This window comes from Microsporum canis, genomic scaffold (genome assembly GCF_000151145.1).
Source record: "Microsporum canis CBS 113480 supercont1.3 genomic scaffold, whole genome shotgun sequence".
Lineage (NCBI taxonomy): Eukaryota > Fungi > Ascomycota > Eurotiomycetes > Onygenales > Arthrodermataceae > Microsporum > Microsporum canis.
This window is the reverse complement of record NW_003299167.1, coordinates 2,575,640-2,593,372: the sequence shown is the minus strand read 5'-3', so window position 1 is coordinate 2,593,372 and position 17,733 is coordinate 2,575,640. Positions and strand designations below refer to the sequence as shown.

Genomic DNA, 17,733 nt, shown 5'->3' with positions numbered 1-17,733 from the left:
ACCAGCCATTTCCGTCCAGTCTGGTGATAAGTGTTGGTAATATGTGTGGGATTTGGACTATTGGGTAGCACATTGAGCGCCTCCTTCTCCATCATCCTCATCTTCGTCAACCCAGGCGCCGCCTCCTTGAGGATCGTTTTCGCCCATGTCATCGAGACTGGCCTTGGGATCAAATTCTACCTCGTCAACGGTGTCGGCTTCGATTGCTGGTGCCTTATTGGTGGGAAGCAGCTCCCGCAACTGGCTCAAGGCTGCAGGGTTTAAAGCCCAGCCATCTTCAGGGAATTTGATCTCAACGACTAGGTAGAGGTCACCGCGCGCATCACCGCGCTTGAATGGCATACCTTCACCAGCGACTTTCAAAACTTGGCCGGGGCGGAGAACGTCGCCTGGTTTCTGAGGATGCTTGATTTCAATGCCTCTTCCGTCGAGATGTTTCACAACAACACGGGAAAATCCACAGAGTGCCTCTGCGAGAGTAACTTCCAGTGTAGCAGATAGGTCGGCACCGTCACGTTTAAAAGTCTTGTGTTCGGCCTGCTCTAAGTGAAATATGATATCTCCGGGTTCAATATCGGGCTGCTGGTCACCTTCACCCTCAAGGACAATTTTCTCTCCTTCCCTATATATTTTGTCAGTAATGGAAAATTCCGAAGAGATAAGGGTGTGCCATATACATACTTTGCACCTCGAGGGATGTAGATTTCGAGTATCTTCTTTTCCTCAGTGACCTTCTTTCCCTTGCATTTCTTGCACTTGTCCTTTGGCTGGAAGAAGGAGCCAGCACCATCGCAGGTAGTACATCTCATCAGCGACTGGGTGACAAGGCCCGGTCCGATCTGTACCAAGGTCTCCTTTTGTCCTGTTTAATTTTTTACATTAGCAACTACCATCTTGTAGAATGAAAAGAAAGGAAAGGAAGAAAGACTAGTATCATACCCTGGCCTCCACAAGATGAACATTTTTTAGCAATGGCCTTTTCTTTGCCTCCTTTTCCTTTGCACAGGGTGCAAATGATGTTCTTGGTACTGGCGAACTTGACAGTCCTGCCTTTGTAAAGGTCCTCTAGACTAACAGTGTACTGTTGTTCCTCGTTGGGTCCCTTTCGACGTCTTCCCGGTCCACCGCCTCTTGGATCAAAGCCAGGCATTCCTCCTCCTCCTCCCATATTCATGCCAAACATGGAGGCCAGAATATCATCCAGATCCGGGCCACCGCCCATGCCACCTGGTCGGCCGGAGCCGTTGAATGCGGACATGCCATGAGTGTCGTAGACGTGTCTCTTCTCTTCGTCGTAGAGGATCTCGTATGCCTGGCTGACGGCCTTGAATTTTATCTCTGCTTCCTTTCGTCCATCTTCCTGGACTTTGTCAGGGTGATACTGAAGTGCTAGCTATTTCATGATAATCGTCCTGGTCAGCAACATCGTCCACAGCCCGCTCGTCTCATAAAAATGCCGTATCGTACCTTTCGATAAGCCTTTCTGATCTCGTCCTTTGACGCAGACCTGTCAAGATTCAAAACCTCTGTTATATCGATATTAGCATCCGCACTCACTTCACCGGAAAGGCATATATCTATACATACCATAGAGGTCGATCTCTGCAGTGGAATTCACTAATCCACCATGTTAATTAGCATCAATATCATCACCCCCAGGAGCCTCCAGACGATGTCCTTGAAACTAGAAGAGTTGATATTTACTCGCTCCAACAACGCTTTTGCGACCGGAAAGACTGCACAAACTGGCCTCCTCTTGACTCGACGAAACGAAGAAGAAACGGCCTTCCCAGCAGCCACAGTCTGCTAACAGCGATTTTAATAGTTACTCTTCTCAAGATATGCAAAGAAGAATGAAAATTTGTAATTCACATTGTTTGATTTGGTCAAGAAAAAAGTTCTTTTAGTGGCCGGAAAAAAAAATCTATCAATTTTTAAACTATTTATATATCAACAAAAAGCCCAGCGGCATCATTCAGCTAGAATATCGCACTGTTTGCCGGTGGACCTTTTGGTTTATAGACGAATGAGGTGAATCTGTCCTTTGACAATTCACTTTGGACACAAGGAGGTTGTGAAAAGAGCAGGATGAATTTAGGTGGCCAGCCATGAAAGCTCTGCTGTATCGCCCGGGCATCGCCAGAGGCCCCTGGGTATGCCGGAGTTGCCAGTCGCATTTCTCAACCACTACCATTCGAGCGCATAAAAGGACCAGGAATGCCCTTCCGGATGCGCCGGCACGAACTCGTTTTGCTCCCTCGCCGACTGGATACCTTCACCTGGGATCGTTGAGAACGGCGTTGTTCAACTACTTGCTCGCAAGACGCACCGGAGGCCAGTTTCTTCTGCGCATCGAAGATACAGACCAGGTAGGATCCATAAGGGGTTCGATAGCTCCAGATATATCAGCTATGATGGGCAATTGGAGACTTAGTCGCTGACTGTCGAAGAAAAGGACTATTCTCGGAGCAGAGCAGAGGCTATACGATGACCTAACATGGGCTGGTATTCAATGGGACGAAGGTACGGCTGCAGCTTAGCAAGCTCTGAAGAGAATAATTATTCTGATGTTCAATGGCAATAGGTCCGATTGTTGGTGGCCCCTATGGCCCGTACAGACAGGTAACAGACCTCGTTCTTGAGTTACAATATGATATTCGACGCTCATCAACCCCCCCAGTCCGAAAGAACCGAGCTCTATCAAAATCAGACCCAGCGTCTCATTTCAGGCGGCCATGCATATAGATGTTTCTGCACTCCAGAACACCTCGATAGTGTGGCTCGACACCGTAACGAGATGGGCTTAACCCCCGGATACGACCGAACTTGCGCTAGACTGTCAAAGGAAGAGTCAGACGAGCGAGCAGCGAAGGGGGAGCTTCATGTCACCCGTCTTCGGGTTGATGACCAGTATCCCATGTTCGACGACCTTGTTTATGGCAAGACTGGCCAGAATCGCCCGGCCGGACAACGAGGAGGACACGAGGGTGTATTCCCAGACCCTATACTCATAAAATCCGACGGCCATCCAACTTACCATCTTGCCAATGTCGTGGATGACCATTTCATGAAAATAACTCACGTTATCCGGGGCACTGAATGGATGGCCTCCACGCCAATGCATGTAGCGCTATATAATGCCTTTGGATGGACACCACCGCAATTCGGCCATGTCCCCTTGCTAGTTGATATGAACGGCCAAAAACTCAGCAAGCGCAATGCAGATATCGACATATCGTTTTTTAAGGATCAGCAAGGGATTTTCTCGGAAACATTAGCCAACTTTGCTGCTCTGCTTGGGTGGTCTCATACTCGCAAATCGGACGTGTTCAGTTTAAAGGAACTAGAGGAAACAGTATGGCGCCTTGCACCCATTCCACCCTATCTCTATGCCATACTAATACTATATCTAGTTCAATTTGAAACTTACCAAGGGAAACACCGTCGTTGCTTTTGAAAAACTATGGTTTCTGCAGAAGGCGCATGCGAAGCGTTATGCTGCCGAAAGCGGACCTCAGTTTGAGATCATGACACAGCAAGTTGTCAATGCCGCACAGAAGCAATTCGCACCTGAAACACTGTATGTTAGAATCGAAACACGGGTAATAGTTGGACTAGGTTATACTGATATCTTATTAGATCACCTATCCTCAAGGATCGCTCTCTCGATAAATATGTCGCACCCCTTCTTCGAGAGGGAGCTCGATCATACACGACTGCTGAAGACTTTATTACTCAAAATGCATCCTTCTTTACACAAACAATGAATCGCCCGCCTTATACCTCTGCGGCAGCAACCAAGAATCCATCGGCTGAAATACAACCAGCCATTCCCATTTCTACCCTTCATACCGCCGCCGCTGTCCTAACTATGGTCCCCGAGGAGCATTGGACAGCCGAAACTCATCGTTCCAACATTGCTTCTTATATATTCTCCGACAGCCCAGCTACCACCCCTGATGGGGATGTCGCCGTTGCAAAAACGGAACAAGAAGCAAGGAAAGAACTATTCCATTATCTTCGTTGGGCTTTGTCTGGCGGAGCACCGGGCATAGGTATTCCCGCCACCATGGAGATATTAGGTCGAGACGAAACAGTTCGTCGGTTACAGGATGCTAGAGAGGCTACTAAAAGTATGCTTCCCGATAAACAAAAGTTTGGTAAAACTGTCAAATCGAGTGAGGGCGATTCTAAAGCCTGGATGGGATCACTCGCTGGGCTAACCAAGGAATAAAGGCCATTTGGATCATCAAAGTTGGCTCATTGTACTTTTATATTATATAGACTACTGTACTTGTATAACAAACTACATCTATATCTACTACTACTAGCTTACTAAATTATCCTATTTTGACCATGGCTAGTCACTAGAGTGTCGATATAACTCTCTTCTCATATAATATTCGACCAAAGAAGAACACATAGAAAGTAATAGAATTTTAATAAAAACTAATAAGTACACAGAATAAATGCAGACTGAGACAGCAACATAGAACCAGACATACAAAAAAAGAGAAATCAAGGTAAGCATCGAGTGCCCCTTGGCTGAATAGCCCCGTTTCTCTGCTGGCCGAAGCAAGGATTGAATCCATCGCAAGAGGTATTGATGAAAGAAACAGGAACATCTTACCTGCCAGCAGGAGGTGGTCGAGTTATTGATGAGGGTGACAATGAAATGATGACGGTGATGGAAGCCAGGACAAAAATAGGGAAAGAAAAGAAACCCTCCCAGAATCTACCTGTAAGACCAACCGATAAGACAGAAAGGAAAAATTACAATAAATCATGCGCAAAATTAACAGCCCCAAATCGAAGGGAAGAGAGTGGAAGAAAGTAAAAACGATGAGGAATGAGGTTTGTTCATATGGCGTAAACACGTATACTGATCGCCCGTGTCTGCTCTGGCCTGCTGATCCAGGAAGAAAAAGAACCCCAAGGGATCTTTTCTACGCCTATAAGCATAGAAATCTCTAGCCGTATTGACCTAGTTTTGATTTGGTGGCCTTCGTTATTTCATGGCTTCATTCCAATAACGCCAGACACCTGCGCCAACACTCCAAGCGAGCTCCAGAAAACGCTTATCCAATGCGTTAATATTGCTCCAAATCATCGGTCCATGCGTCACTGCCGTCGACTCGATGTGAGTATGTATTTTCCGATTCATAATCATCAGCGCTTACCCCTCGAATGCCTCTTATTTTCCTCGAACCCCCTAGTTCCCCTGGAGTCCCCATACGTTTCCCATGGGTAGCTCTTAGCTTAGCATAGTAGACCTCTGTTGCGTCGGCTTCAGGCTCGGATGCATCATCATAGGTTTCCCAGTTTTCTGAACCAGATGTTACTGTTTGTATTGTGGAATTTGAAATCTGTCTGCTGGTAGGATTCGGAGGGCGGTACTGTTTGTCGTTTGATTGGCTAATTAAGGAGGATTGCTGTTGCTGGTAATACCCGCTATCTTGGACGTTTGAAGAATGCAAAGACTGAACGGAGCAGTTTATGCTCGAGTTTTGCAAGGGTACTGAGGACTGTGTATATGCACGCTGATGTCCCCTTTCATACGAATCGTCTTCTGGGCTGGTTGACGTTACGTTTCCACTAGACCCGGCGGAAATCAAACTCGGGCATTGTTCTGCTTCGCGCCTATAAATAGAGTGGGATGTTTGTGGCCTAGGTGGATGAAAGAGATCTCTCATCTTTGGTGGAGGCGCTCGAGGTGGTGCCATAGTCCCGCGAATCGTACTTGAGGAGTAATTATGTGGTAAGGGTTCTCGCCGTTCTGGAGAGTTATTTCCATGTGGCAGATTACCAAGTGGAACACGAGCAGGTATCTTCGAGGGAGACTTCGAAAAGGTTCCAGCGGCAGCAGAATAAGGTCTTGGGATATTCTTGGGGGCGCTGTTGCAAGTTGGGGTTTTCGCCCGTGATACAGGAGGGTTTGGTTTAGGCGGAGCACCGCCCCGTATTGATGGAGGTCCTCGAACAGAGTTTGCCCTGGAAGCGGTTGAGAATGAAGAGGGTGTTTTGGACCTTGGTGGAATCTTCGACGGTGCAGGTGCAGGCGTGATTTCATCTAGGTATCGTTCGCCATGGACAAGGAACGGTCTACCGTATTCATCTTCCCATTGCTGGAGAGTCTTCCTGAGCTCTAGTTCAACCTTTGGCAACTCTTTTGCAATCCTCTTCCGCATCTTCTCTTCTCTAAGAAGACGTGTAGGATCACGTCTTTCGCCCTTGTTACCACGGGCCATCAATCTGGAAGCGTCTTGGCTAGAAGCATTGAGTGAATCACGGTCCTCGATGAGTGACTTGTGCTTATCAATAAGCTGGAGAGCGGGTGCTCTTTGCTCTAATAGAGCCTCAAGACGGGCAATTTCTCCTTCGTGTGCAGAGAGCAATGCGTCACTATAAACATCCGAAAATGCCGGGGTGAAGTCCAACATCTCTTCCTCCGAGTAGTACAAGCTGTCCCACAGCTCCTGTAGTCGACAACGAGCATCTTCCACAAACAGATGTAGATTCTGTCTCTTGAGCTCATTGAGCCTCGAAAGCTCATCTTCGAATTCGTTTATAGCTCTCAGTCCACAGCCACGGTTTGAAGCTAGGAAAGCCCTTCTCTCGGACTCCTCGACGCCTAATTTGTCCCACAGGGCATCAACAGCTGCCTTAAGCTCTTTCAGCTTGCGCTCTCTGGCGCCTTTTTCCTCTAAAAGTTTCTCTCGTCTAGATCGGAGATTGGCGATGTCTGATTGATGAAGGCCCAGTTGCTCAGGAGAGTCTCGGTAATGTTGAACAATTAGGGGTTCTGTTTGCGCCTGTGGTGTACCGAGTTCAGCCCAGAGATTCACGATTTCCTGTCCGAGGCTGCTCATCGTGGCAACACGGCGGTTATATTCTTCGTATACCCTCGTGAACTCAGCATCAAGGGCTGTCACGTATTTTGAGGAGAGGTCAAACGATGGAGGAGCTATGGTACCCGGCTCCGTTGGTGGAAGTTCTATGGAAACGAAGGACGGCTCAAGGTGAGAGGAGTAGGACACGAGAGCTTCTACAAGTTCTATTGATTTGGGTGTCAGTTTATCATATTAAATTAACCTGGACGGAGACATGTCGCAACATACTCTTCACTTGCTCGAATCGCTCCTGATGCAGTTTACTGACTGTCCTGTGCTTTTCCTTGAGTGCTTCAAGGCATCTGTTTAAGGGATATGAGATCTCAATCTCTTCAAATTCTCGGCTTCCTCTCCCGGCGCCATCAAGGGAAGCTTCCATTTGTTTTATGGTCGTTTGAAGTTGATGGGCCTCTTCCATCATCTGGTTCTTTTCCCTATTTAAATCCAATACCCGTCAGACGGAGGTCCATGTATGTTCTTGGGTGTGATATGTCTTACTCATCAACACGCTGTAAATGTCCGTGTAGAGTCTCCGAGAGGGCCGAGAATAGCTGTGTTTGTGTTAGCAATGAACGAGGGCGCGCATGCCACCAGGCAAGTCCAAGGTACTCGAGAGTGCTTACTTCGGATTCTCGTGACTCTCGCTCATGGTGAGGGACACCGATATCATCAAATAGGCCATGGAGCTGCTCAACGATAGTGTTGACCTGGCTGGTCAGGTAGCTTGTATCCACGGCCATGCCTGGCTCCCTGGTGGGTGTCGAGGTCTCCAAACACGAAAGCAGTTTCTTTGTAGATTGTGAAGGTGAGAAGCGAAGAAGAAGTCCGGAAGTCGAGCTTCTATCTGGTTCTTATGTGTCGCGAGTGAACGAATGCGGGATGTCGCGAATTGAGGAAACGAGTGAGGGTAAGCAAACAAGGCGGAGCAGTCAATTGAAGGGATCGCAGTCCATATCATGAAAGGCGCAGTTTCATACTCAAGGGCGAGACAGAATATATGCAGTAGAAGCAAGCCCCCAAAAGAAAAAGCAGTCTCCTTGAGCACTTTGTTATTCTATCCAAAAGCAGGAAAATGTTGGATTTCGGGATGATGATCTGGTTAAAGAAGTTCGGGCGTTGCGATTTGTTGACTCGCGGGAAGTTTCCACGGCAACAGATGACTAATCATGTAAGTCATGCGTCACGTGGAAGGATACTTTATTTTTACTTCAACATCAAAAAAGAGGAAGAAGAAGCGAAGAAGCGAAGAAGCACTGCAGAGAATCATGCGGAGTACTATGGTTGATGTTATATATGCCTATTATCTGTAATTATACACTGCATATATGCCCATATTCACCGCCTCTAGAAGCAAGTAGGGCCTGGTGAACTTCCTGATAACAAGATGCAACTTAAGATACTATACCAGATTACACTTGTTCGGTGGAAGAACCCATTTTTTATACCTCTTTGGCGGTAATGATATGTTCAGTTTACCGTACATACCCTTATATATACCAATTCCTCAGGGTAGACGAGGCAAAAAGGACTATGAATGAGCATTTTTGCTAGGCCCCATACGGATATAAAGAGAGCGTGGTATCTAATAGTGTATGTACTTTGTACACTAGAATGACCACCATATATAAGACTAAAGGGGAGGGCACATACCTCTATACTAGTCATCCCAAAGAAAGTCTATATAATTGGTGAATCCAGCTTTGAACACACAAGAAAGAAAGCTCTTACTATCTTTATATTTTGCTATATTCCAATCAAAGTGCTTATTCTATGCATAAGAACTAATATCAAACTATTTATGATGCTCTACTTCAGTCTCAAAAGTGAATTGCACGTGATGAACACCGTCCTAAACACACAACAACTCTCACTTCTAGAAGATAGAAATTTTCTCTGATTTATCTTCTTCTTCCTCTTCTTCCTTTTCTTTCTGTTATCAAACCTCCTTCGTTCACGTCTACTACCAACTGCTAAAGAAAAGAGAAGAAAACGCGTTCAAGATGTGTTTCTTCAAGTTTGACGACGATAATATGCCTCCAGCACGCTACATTGACCCCCCTGAGGGTGCCAAATTCATCACTTCGGGAGGCTCTGGTTTGATCTACTCCTCTCCTTCTAACCCTACTCAGGTCTACAAGATCTGCTCTCACGACCCAGAGTCCATGCAAAACATTGAGCGTGAAAAGCTCATCTACCAAAACATGATGAGCGTTGGCCAGCACCCTAACATTGTCAAATGTGTCAAAGTTATTAACAATGGGGTTGTGCTTGAGCGTGCTCACTACGGTGATCTGCGTGATTACTATCAGAAGGGAGGAATGGCTACTCTAGCTGAACGCATCAAGTGGTGCAGAGACCTTGTTAGAGCCGTTGACTACGTTCACGCCCTTCATATCCGTCATGCTGATATCTGTGGTAAAAACATTTTACTCGACGCGAACCGCAACATCAAACTCTGTGATTTTGCTGGGTCTGCTTTCTGTGGCAGCCCTCCAACCGTTTCTGCCGAGATCGGCTTTGCCCATCCAAACCGCGATCACAACCGTCGTGCAACCGTCATTGCCGAGCTTCATGCTTTGGGATCGACCATGTATGAAATTCTTACTACCAAACGGCCTTTTGCTCCCGAACAAGAGCCTGCTATCATTGCTCAGTGGCTTTACAACGGGATCTACCCAAGCGTCGACCATCTTCCTCTCGGAGACGTCATCATGGCCTGCTGGAAGGGAAAGTACCCTTGCATCCTTCAGGTGGAACACGCCATTCAAGATGAGATTGAGTTAGGTTCGTTTTTCTCTTACCCTACTAAGGTTTATATATATATCATGCTAATATTCAAACTATAAGCTGGCATGTATCACATCTTGGAGTAGATTCAGGACTTCTCCACGGAAAAAAGGGACCAAATAGGAGTTTGGCTGGCGTTGAATTCACACGGGGTACAACGGAAAACAAAAGAATGGAACGGTGGAGTTACTACGGGACAAAATTCATGTAACATATTGTCGAAGCGGCATTCATCTAGCCAGTTGATTCCCCTGGATCTGGGGTTACTTTCCTAGCATTACAAGGATAAGGAAATGAAGAAGATTCTAGTTTAACAATCTACAGATCACCGTAGTATTCTTTTGTCAATCCTTGGTTCGTCCGAAGGGGTATTTCGCCATCAAGTTAGTGGTCTCTCTGACGTAAGGTCTGACTTCACGCTTGGGTTTCTGTATTAAATGGGAACTACTAGCCTTCTATACCGTACATCCCGGCTAATATAGTCCGTATGAACCACCAGCAAAGTGACTCATTTGAAGTTCGTTGATATATCAAGGGAACGCACGGGGCACAAAAAGCAACAACAAACTCAACTTGAAAAGTGGGTCATTTTGTACAGTTTTTTGCACGTGATATTGAAGCATGAGATTATATCATCAGCGATTATCTAATCAAATGTTTTGTATCCTTCCCATTTATCATACCAAAAGGCGTTCTTGATGCAGTCAAGCTTGAAGCTGCGCTCCATCGTCTCAGCATTCAGCCTACGTTTTTGACTTGGAGTCAGATAGATGGTAATCCGTCTGCGACTTGCAGCTTAGGCAGTTGTGCTCAGAAAAGCACGGGAACTGAAACACAGGTCCCCAGCCATGAGTACTTCAGCACTTCAATCATGGGGTACTTACTCCTAACCCTTCCCTTACAAGCTGGTGTTCAAGTTCAGGTTCAGCTAGCTAATATATCTTACCACTATATAGAAGCAGAGAACCACGTCAAACTAGTTGACCCTCAGCGCGATGCCCTCTATAACTATGATCAGGCAGCCGTCCAGGCGTTGATGACTGCTAAGCCGTGGGCTCAAGACCCCCACTACTTCAAGTCAATCCGTATATCCGCCACCGCATTACTGAAGATGGTCATGCACACTCGATCAGGAGGAAATATAGAGGTAATGGGTCTCATGCAAGGATTCGTGGCTGCCAACACGTTTGTAGTCACTGATGCATTCCGACTGCCTGTTGAGGGAACGGAGACCAGAGTCAATGCACAGGATGAAGCGAACGAGTATATGGTCTCCTATTTCCAGTCTTGCCGTGACTCTGGGAGGATGGAAAATGCGATTGGCTGGTATCATAGCCACCCTGGATACGGATGCTGGCTGTCTGGAATCGATGTCTCGACACAAGATACGCATCAGACCTATTCGGACCCCTTCGTTGCCGTCGTTATTGACCCTGACAGGACTATTTCAGCTGGAAAAGTGGAAATTGGTGCATTCAGAACTTTCCCCAAGGGCTACTCGCCATCAGGTGGTGGACAGGATGAGGATGACGAATATCAGAGTATCCCGCTGAACAAGGTCGAAGATTTCGGTGCACATGCGTCACAGTACTATTCTCTTGAAGTATCAAACTTCAAGAGCACGCTCGACACCAAGATATTGTCCTTACTCTGGAACAAATACTGGGTCGCTACCATCAGCCAAAGCCCGCTGTTTACCAACCGGGACTACGGGAGTAAGCAGATGAATGACCTCAGCCAGAAGATCAAGAGAGCGACAAGAGCTTTAGAGGGCGGTGGGGTTTCCGGGGCGAGAGGTTCTGCAATGGGCCACTCCAACCTAGAAGGGAAAGATGGCCACTCAACAAAGGACCAGCAACTTGTCAAGATTGTCAAGGACGGAGATCGGATTGTGGGGGAGGAACTGGCTGGCCTTATGGCTGCAGAGATTAAGGAGGTTCTTTTCAAAGGTGTTGGACAAACGAGCCCCCAAACATCGATATAAAAGCCCTCGCTTCATCTTACGGTGTCTATCCTCGCCCATAGAAACTTAACGACCCATCTTACGATATACATCTCTAGAACTATATTCTCCATTCTGCAGCGGAACTCCTGCTTCTCCTCTCGTGAAATCATATTCTGTAGTTTCTACTGGCAATCATATGTTACTCTACCAACCCATCTTGGCGTGTGGCTGTACCAGGCTGAGCCAACCTTTGGCGTTCTTTGTCTCTACATAGAACAATGCAGGGCGAATAGTAATATTTAGAAGGCCTGTGATGACCGTTCATTGATTTTAAACCCTCTTCGGTTTGATCTTGCATTTATTAAGCGTTGAAAGCGATTTTTTACCTCAACCCTCGTTGGCTACAGATTCTTCAAAGGCGGGTTCAGGGCAAGCACGCGAGGCTTGTCTATATATATAACAATATATCATCGGAGGCCTTGTAGCCTTCCCATACGGAGAAATATATTCTTGCAAGATGCATTCACGCGACAACCGTCATGGCGGCCGTCATCCTCATACGCCTATGTTGCCTTATTCACCTATCACTTCTCTTAGACGGGAATTAGCCATCATGTTCGGTTTTATAGGCTTGTCCATCGTGATGATGGCGGCGTATTGGGTCTTCTGGCAATGTTCGTTTCTCCACCCTTAGCGTGCTAAACCGTTGATGCTCGGGGTGCCTTATAAGGGTGATGATATTAACCCAGTATTTGGCTGTCTAGTTGCCCAAAAACGCAACGCTGCAAAGGAGCTTGCTCGTCGTGAAGCCTTCGCTGCCAGGCAGAGAGCTGTTGCTAATATGTCGGCTGTCAAGAAGTTTCATAACCATAGCAGTTCGAGTGGTACCAGCGAAACTCCAGCGAGGGTGAATCGTAATGGGAATAGCGATGGAGGCTTGGGTTTTGGCGACGTCCAAGGAGATTTGGTTGTTTGAGATATATGGCGTTCTGGCCTGTTATTAGCCCTGGGGCTTTCTTTCATATAATATATCTTGTATATGTATATGTATATATTTGAATATAAGTCTAACAAGCCGGTTGTCCCAATCCAATTGTCCATTCCATAGTACCAATAACAACCACCATAAAGACGATGCCTAAACCAATGCTTACAAGCCCATATCGATATGCATGCTTCAAGTTCAAGCTGTGAAGCTCCGCAATCCAAGTACTCACTGTAGTTGTACATCCGCAAAATCCATCCATGACGCCCTTTAGAACCTGGCAGCTGAGTAGACGATGGGAATCAGGTATACCGTCCACGCTGGTTTTAGCTGCAATGGTGCCGGCATGCTGCAAATCAAAGCACATGCCTAGAACTAGCGTCCCTACCATGTTAACCAAGAATGTTCCGAGAGGGAATGACGGAATAATAGGGTTCAAGTACAAGGAAGCATAGAACCGAAACAGACAACCGAGAGGAGCAAATATGATGGCGAATTCAGCTGAACCACGCCAATGCTGCTCTTGAATTGGTTTATCCCTGTCTGGTGTCCAGATGGCAAGAAATATAGCGCCAATCCAGCAGCCAAACGCCAGTACGACGACTAGACGATCAAGAACTTTGCGGAGAAACCTGAAGGGGAGTGATGGCGTGAAGTAGGAAAGCCCATCTGCGAGATGTGCTCCGACGATTATTGAAGATAGACAGAGTAAAAGCGTGTATAGAATAACTGCCACGACCGCCATGAAGCTATATCCCCCATGTCGAGGGGCGATTGTGCTCGTATTCGGGTTCGGTAGGGTATTTGACAATGCGCGAAACGCATCGAGCATGAACGATGAAAAGGAGGTGAACGAGCCGCAGAAGCCAGTGGTTAACCCGATATACAGAGGAATGGTCTTCTTAACTGCCTTGTGCCTTGCCAGCCACCCGTCTGTATCCTCCTCGTCATTGCGATCAGCTTCTTGCTGCTGCAACTCATCACCATTGCCGTTAAACTTCTCCTCTCTTGCACAGCCGTTGCCCCATTCGTTACGGAAGAGGTTGCTATCCTCTGCAAAAAACCCGATAAGCAGACATCCGCCGACGTTTGCCCAGATTACACCCGTGGTGATTGGCGCCCCAGGGTACACCGTCAAAGCCTGCAGCCCGATTCGAGCCAAGGTGCCGAATATTGAGAAGAAGACCAAATAGGAGACGGTATATAGCCGGGTTGCATGGTGGGATAGTTTTAATTCCGATTGGAGATGTTCACGGGGCGTAGCAATGCACGATTCCGCGCTCTCGAGTATGGCAGACGGCTCGCGACGAGACGACGAGGTTCTCCGCAAAGATATGGGAGACGTAAGTTCTGCGAGCGTCTCTGTTCCTTCATCCGCCACTGCTTGTGTATTATGGGCCTGCTCCAAGTTCGCTCTTGTGGCTATAGCCTCAAGCTCGCTGGATGTATCTCCGTCTCGGTGGACTGCGGGATCTGACGGGCTGTCAGCGCAGCATCTGTGCTTCATCGGCAGTTCGCGCGTCCAGATGGCATCAACTTGAAGCTTCTAGCAGGCTTGCAAGCCCCTGTTCAAGCTATGTTTCTTCTTCCAACTACTATGTATGAAATCTTTCTTCCTGCTGGAGTTTTCCATGTAATTTTGGTATCAACCAAGCGTATCGTAGATACAGTAATGTTACCCCATGCTTACAACCTTTTCTTACCGATAAGATAAGAAGCGTTTCTTCCCCCCCCTCAACAGCTTTCAACAACATCTACAACTTCTTGATATTTACACTTCTGGACGGCTAAAGCAGTTTTTACTTTGATCTTGGTTTATAGGTTTATAGTTGAAGTTTCCCTTCTGATAGAGATACGCTCTTACTTGTCCATCATGTCGAAACAACTACCAGATAACGTCCATGTGTCCCGCCATCCCTGTCTACAAGTGAAGCTCGCCCAGCTGAGATCCGCAAAGGCATCAAGCCGTGAAACCAACGACCTAGTCCATGAGATTGCCACGATAATAGGCTGTGAAGCCTTCGCAGACAACATATCCGTGGCTCCAGGCGGGAAGGTAAGCTGCCGTCTCCCTCCGCCGTGCGGCATCTCACCATCTCCCCCGCATCATGCTAATGGTAAGAAACTACTACTTGATTAATTAGAATACCACCCCCCTCGGATACGAATATACCACTGCGTCCATAATGCCCGAAAAGATTGCCCTCGTACCCATCTTGAGATCTGGGCTGGGCATGGTACAAGGTGTGTATCTAACCCCCTTTATTCCATACCATACTTGATAATGACCATACTACATGACATGCACACCTGACTGTACCGCACTAACTCGGCTATAGCAATACAAACTCTCTTGCCCTGCACTCCAGCTGTGCACCATCTCGGCCTATTCCGCGAACCAACCACCCTCGAACCAGTAGAATACTACAACAACCTTCCGTTCCAGCCGTCGGCAACGGGCCAGAACAGCGCAGCAGCGAAGCTAGCAATCATAATCGACCCCGTGGTCGCGACGGGCAGCACCGCCTCGGCGGCCATACAGACGCTGAAAGAGTGGGGTGTCGAGCGGATCTTGTTTCTGTGTGTCTTGGGTAGTTATGCCGGCCTGGTTAAGGCTGCAGGGGAGTGGAAGGAGGGAGTGCAGGTTTGGACTGGGGCGGTGGATGCGCAGGTTGATGTGAAGGGGATGATTCAGCCTGGTCTTGGGGATATTGGGGATAGACTGTTCTCGGCCGGTGGGAGGACGTGCTGATGTGTTGTGGCTTGGTTGGTGTTATTTTGGGCTGTGTTTTTGGCGAGCGGTGGGTTTCACTTTTCTTACACACGGTTCCCGTTTGGTGCGATATATCCACGTCTATAATATTGCTGATTTAAACTTGGAAGACACGCGAGATTCACCATAAATATGATGAGATTACTTGGGGTTATGTTAAGGTTGTATGGTACATGCAATTTGTAGACCAGAGAAGAAAACATCAAGAAAAAAAAAATCAGTTACCAACAAAAGGGGAGAAGAAACAATATAAAATTGATAAAGGGGAAAAATGGAGAAGCACCAAGGAAATGGTAATAATAAAAAAGACGATGTATAAGAATAGATAAAACTATATCAAAATATCAACAGCAAGATTAAATATAGAGCAAAACAGAGAAAGACCGGCACTTTGGCTGACCGAACTGAAATCTAAGGTAGATGAGATGAGATTTGAGATAGATGAGAGACATAAAAAAGCAAAACACGCAGAACGCAGACAAGAAGCAAACAAAGCAAGACAAGACGAAGAGATCGAAAGAGATTAGTCGATATTCCAGAAAAGAAGAAAAAAAAAAGTGAAACAACGTACTCGAACGCGCCAAAATAACAGGCAGAGGCAGATTAAAGTCCATAGGACGGAGCAGAGCATGCACGCAGAACGGAGTAGAGTATCACAGCAAAAAGAAGCCAGAACTAAATGGAGTATATGAACCGCGAGATAGAAGGGGAAAAAAGAGAGAAGGAGAAGAGGGATCAAGTACTAAAGATTAAAATATAGTGGTGGTAGGAGAAAGATATAAGATTATTAGTAATTAATTTACTATAACGGAGAACGGAATGATGCGAACAGACACGAACACGCAGGACCAGCTGGTGTAGAGGATAAATTGCCCCTTGCTCACTGCTCATGGCCTTGGAAAGAAGGCAGATGGGTGAGGAAAAGCAACCTGACCGGACTCCTATGCGTTTTGGTAGAGGAAGGGTGTGTGTGATGTAGGTGTTTGTGTGAGAGAGAGTAGGTAGGCGGGAAGAGAAACCACCGGCGGAGGTATAGAGGGAAGTGTGAGCAGCAAGTCCGCAAGAGTAAAAAATGATGATAAAAAGGCTGAGTAAAGGAGGTAAAAGGTAAGTAGGAAAAGGAACGGGAGTTAGCTCACCACACCCACATACCTCCGGAGAAGGGAATGAAAAGAAAGGAAACAGAAAAAAAAAAAAAAGACAAGGAAATCCGTTTCTGACACGACGCATGGATGAAAGGCAATCTTGAGTAGAAAAAATCCTTTCCCTTGCCTGCCTCGCCAAACCCATGCTTCCCCGTATTGCCAATCTATCCCTTGACCATTCAGCAGACCGAAATAAAAAAAAGGAAATAAAGCAAACGCATAAACAACGCTGGAAACGTAAGAAATGTAGGAATAATAAGTTATAAGAGAGGGCGAGAAAGAATAAATGCAGCAAGTTAGTACCAAAGACGAAGGAAAAAGGAAAGCAAAAGGAAAAAAGGGAAATCCGAAACTGGAAAACGCCGTACGAAACCAAGTGTAATGAGATGAGGTGCGCAAATTGGAGATTTAGTGAAGTAGGACACGGGTAAGAGGAAAATGGGTAGCCCGGTCAGCGGTGCTGAGGGAGTCAGTAGGCGGTTCCAACGCTGGCAAGGCCCTTGATTGGCATTGGCTCGAGGGCCTGTTCAGGGCTGGCGACTGCGTCTTGATAGCCGACAAGTGCCTGGGAGTGGAGCTTGAATGCCTCGCCCATGAGTTTGGTGATTCTATATACAGTTAGTATGAAGAAAAAGAAAGGGAAAAGGAAAAGAGAGGAAACTTACCCCCATACAACAACACCGTCGAGGATGTTGCCCCAGACACGCGCAACGGTAGAGCATACTTTGCCCTGCTGATCGACCAGCTCGTTGGTGAAGAGACCACGGATCTTGTAGTATAGCTCCAGTTCATCTTCCGTGGCTTGTTCCTCGTCATGCTCGAGACGGTAGAGCCAGAGGCTGAGAATGACCATCATATCCATGCCGCAGAGCGGATGCTCGATGCTCCAGTTTGTGGCAGAAGCAGTGGCAACCCAGTTCAAACCCTGGACAGCAGCAATCTCGATACACTCGAAGCACTGAGTGACTACCTTGTTCATTTCCTGGGATCGCTTGATCTTTTCGCGGGCTACGGTCATGGCTGCTGCTACTTCGTAGGGAGAGTGGTAGCGAAGAGCCTCCTGGATGGACTTGAGATCGACTTCAAGACGGGCGCGAGTGTTGCGGTACACGGCCATGGAGTTGAAGATGAGCGGGTGGCCCTTCTGAGGGGTGCTGATGGGTACAACGATCGTCTCAGGCTCACAGATGTCTAGTGATTCTCCCAAG

The 17,733-nt window shown here is 47.0% G+C and overlaps 8 protein-coding genes across 8 annotated transcripts in view; 4 read left to right on the top strand and 4 right to left on the bottom strand.

The window, feature by feature from the left end:
* Positions 1 to 57: 57 nt before the first annotated feature.
* MCYG_03832 (LDJ2 protein) lies at positions 58 to 1,590 on the bottom strand (the record flags this gene model as incomplete). Its single annotated transcript, XM_002848280.1, has 4 exons — positions 58 to 622; positions 682 to 862; positions 940 to 1,393; positions 1,468 to 1,590. The coding sequence occupies 4 exons, from the start codon at positions 1,588 to 1,590 to the stop codon at positions 58 to 60; spliced, it is 1,323 nt and encodes a 440-aa protein (XP_002848326.1).
* A 518-nt stretch (positions 1,591 to 2,108) lies between these two features.
* Positions 2,109 to 4,234, top strand: MCYG_03831 (glutamyl-tRNA synthetase, mitochondrial; the record flags this gene model as incomplete). Its single annotated transcript, XM_002848279.1, has 6 exons — positions 2,109 to 2,369; positions 2,451 to 2,523; positions 2,585 to 2,622; positions 2,681 to 3,355; positions 3,414 to 3,580; positions 3,640 to 4,234. 6 exons carry the CDS (start codon positions 2,109 to 2,111, stop codon positions 4,232 to 4,234), a joined length of 1,809 nt encoding a protein of 602 aa, XP_002848325.1.
* An 856-nt stretch (positions 4,235 to 5,090) lies between these two features.
* Positions 5,091 to 7,630, bottom strand: MCYG_03830 (anaphase spindle elongation protein; the record flags this gene model as incomplete). The annotated part of the gene is made up of 4 exons (XM_002848278.1): positions 5,091 to 7,054; positions 7,119 to 7,324; positions 7,389 to 7,441; positions 7,514 to 7,630. The coding sequence occupies 4 exons, from the start codon at positions 7,628 to 7,630 to the stop codon at positions 5,091 to 5,093; spliced, it is 2,340 nt and encodes a 779-aa protein (XP_002848324.1).
* A 1,290-nt stretch (positions 7,631 to 8,920) lies between these two features.
* On the top strand, positions 8,921 to 9,888 carry MCYG_03829 (conserved hypothetical protein; the record flags this gene model as incomplete). The annotated part of the gene is made up of 2 exons (XM_002848277.1): positions 8,921 to 9,669; positions 9,738 to 9,888. The coding sequence occupies 2 exons, from the start codon at positions 8,921 to 8,923 to the stop codon at positions 9,886 to 9,888; spliced, it is 900 nt and encodes a 299-aa protein (XP_002848323.1).
* A 543-nt stretch (positions 9,889 to 10,431) lies between these two features.
* Positions 10,432 to 11,661, top strand: MCYG_03828 (COP9 signalosome complex subunit 5; the record flags this gene model as incomplete). Its single annotated transcript, XM_002848276.1, has 2 exons — positions 10,432 to 10,553; positions 10,634 to 11,661. 2 exons carry the CDS (start codon positions 10,526 to 10,528, stop codon positions 11,659 to 11,661), a joined length of 1,056 nt encoding a protein of 351 aa, XP_002848322.1.
* An 822-nt stretch (positions 11,662 to 12,483) lies between these two features.
* MCYG_03827 (conserved hypothetical protein) lies at positions 12,484 to 14,114 on the bottom strand (the record flags this gene model as incomplete). Its single annotated transcript, XM_002848275.1, has 2 exons — positions 12,484 to 12,654; positions 12,840 to 14,114. The coding sequence occupies 2 exons, from the start codon at positions 14,112 to 14,114 to the stop codon at positions 12,484 to 12,486; spliced, it is 1,446 nt and encodes a 481-aa protein (XP_002848321.1).
* Positions 14,115 to 14,480: 366 nt separating this feature from the next.
* Positions 14,481 to 15,359, top strand: MCYG_03826 (uracil phosphoribosyltransferase; the record flags this gene model as incomplete). The annotated part of the gene is made up of 3 exons (XM_002848274.1): positions 14,481 to 14,663; positions 14,752 to 14,851; positions 14,947 to 15,359. 3 exons carry the CDS (start codon positions 14,481 to 14,483, stop codon positions 15,357 to 15,359), a joined length of 696 nt encoding a protein of 231 aa, XP_002848320.1.
* A 1,635-nt stretch (positions 15,360 to 16,994) lies between these two features.
* MCYG_03825 (conserved hypothetical protein) overlaps positions 16,995 to 17,733 on the bottom strand; it is a gene marked incomplete at both ends in the record, with an annotated part of 2,649 nt that continues 1,910 nt past the window's right edge. The window contains 2 exons of the mRNA XM_002848273.1: positions 16,995 to 17,133; positions 17,191 to 17,679. Coding sequence (XP_002848319.1) covers positions 16,995 to 17,133; positions 17,191 to 17,679 — 628 coding nt within the window. The remainder of the gene's footprint in view (positions 17,134 to 17,190; positions 17,680 to 17,733) is intronic.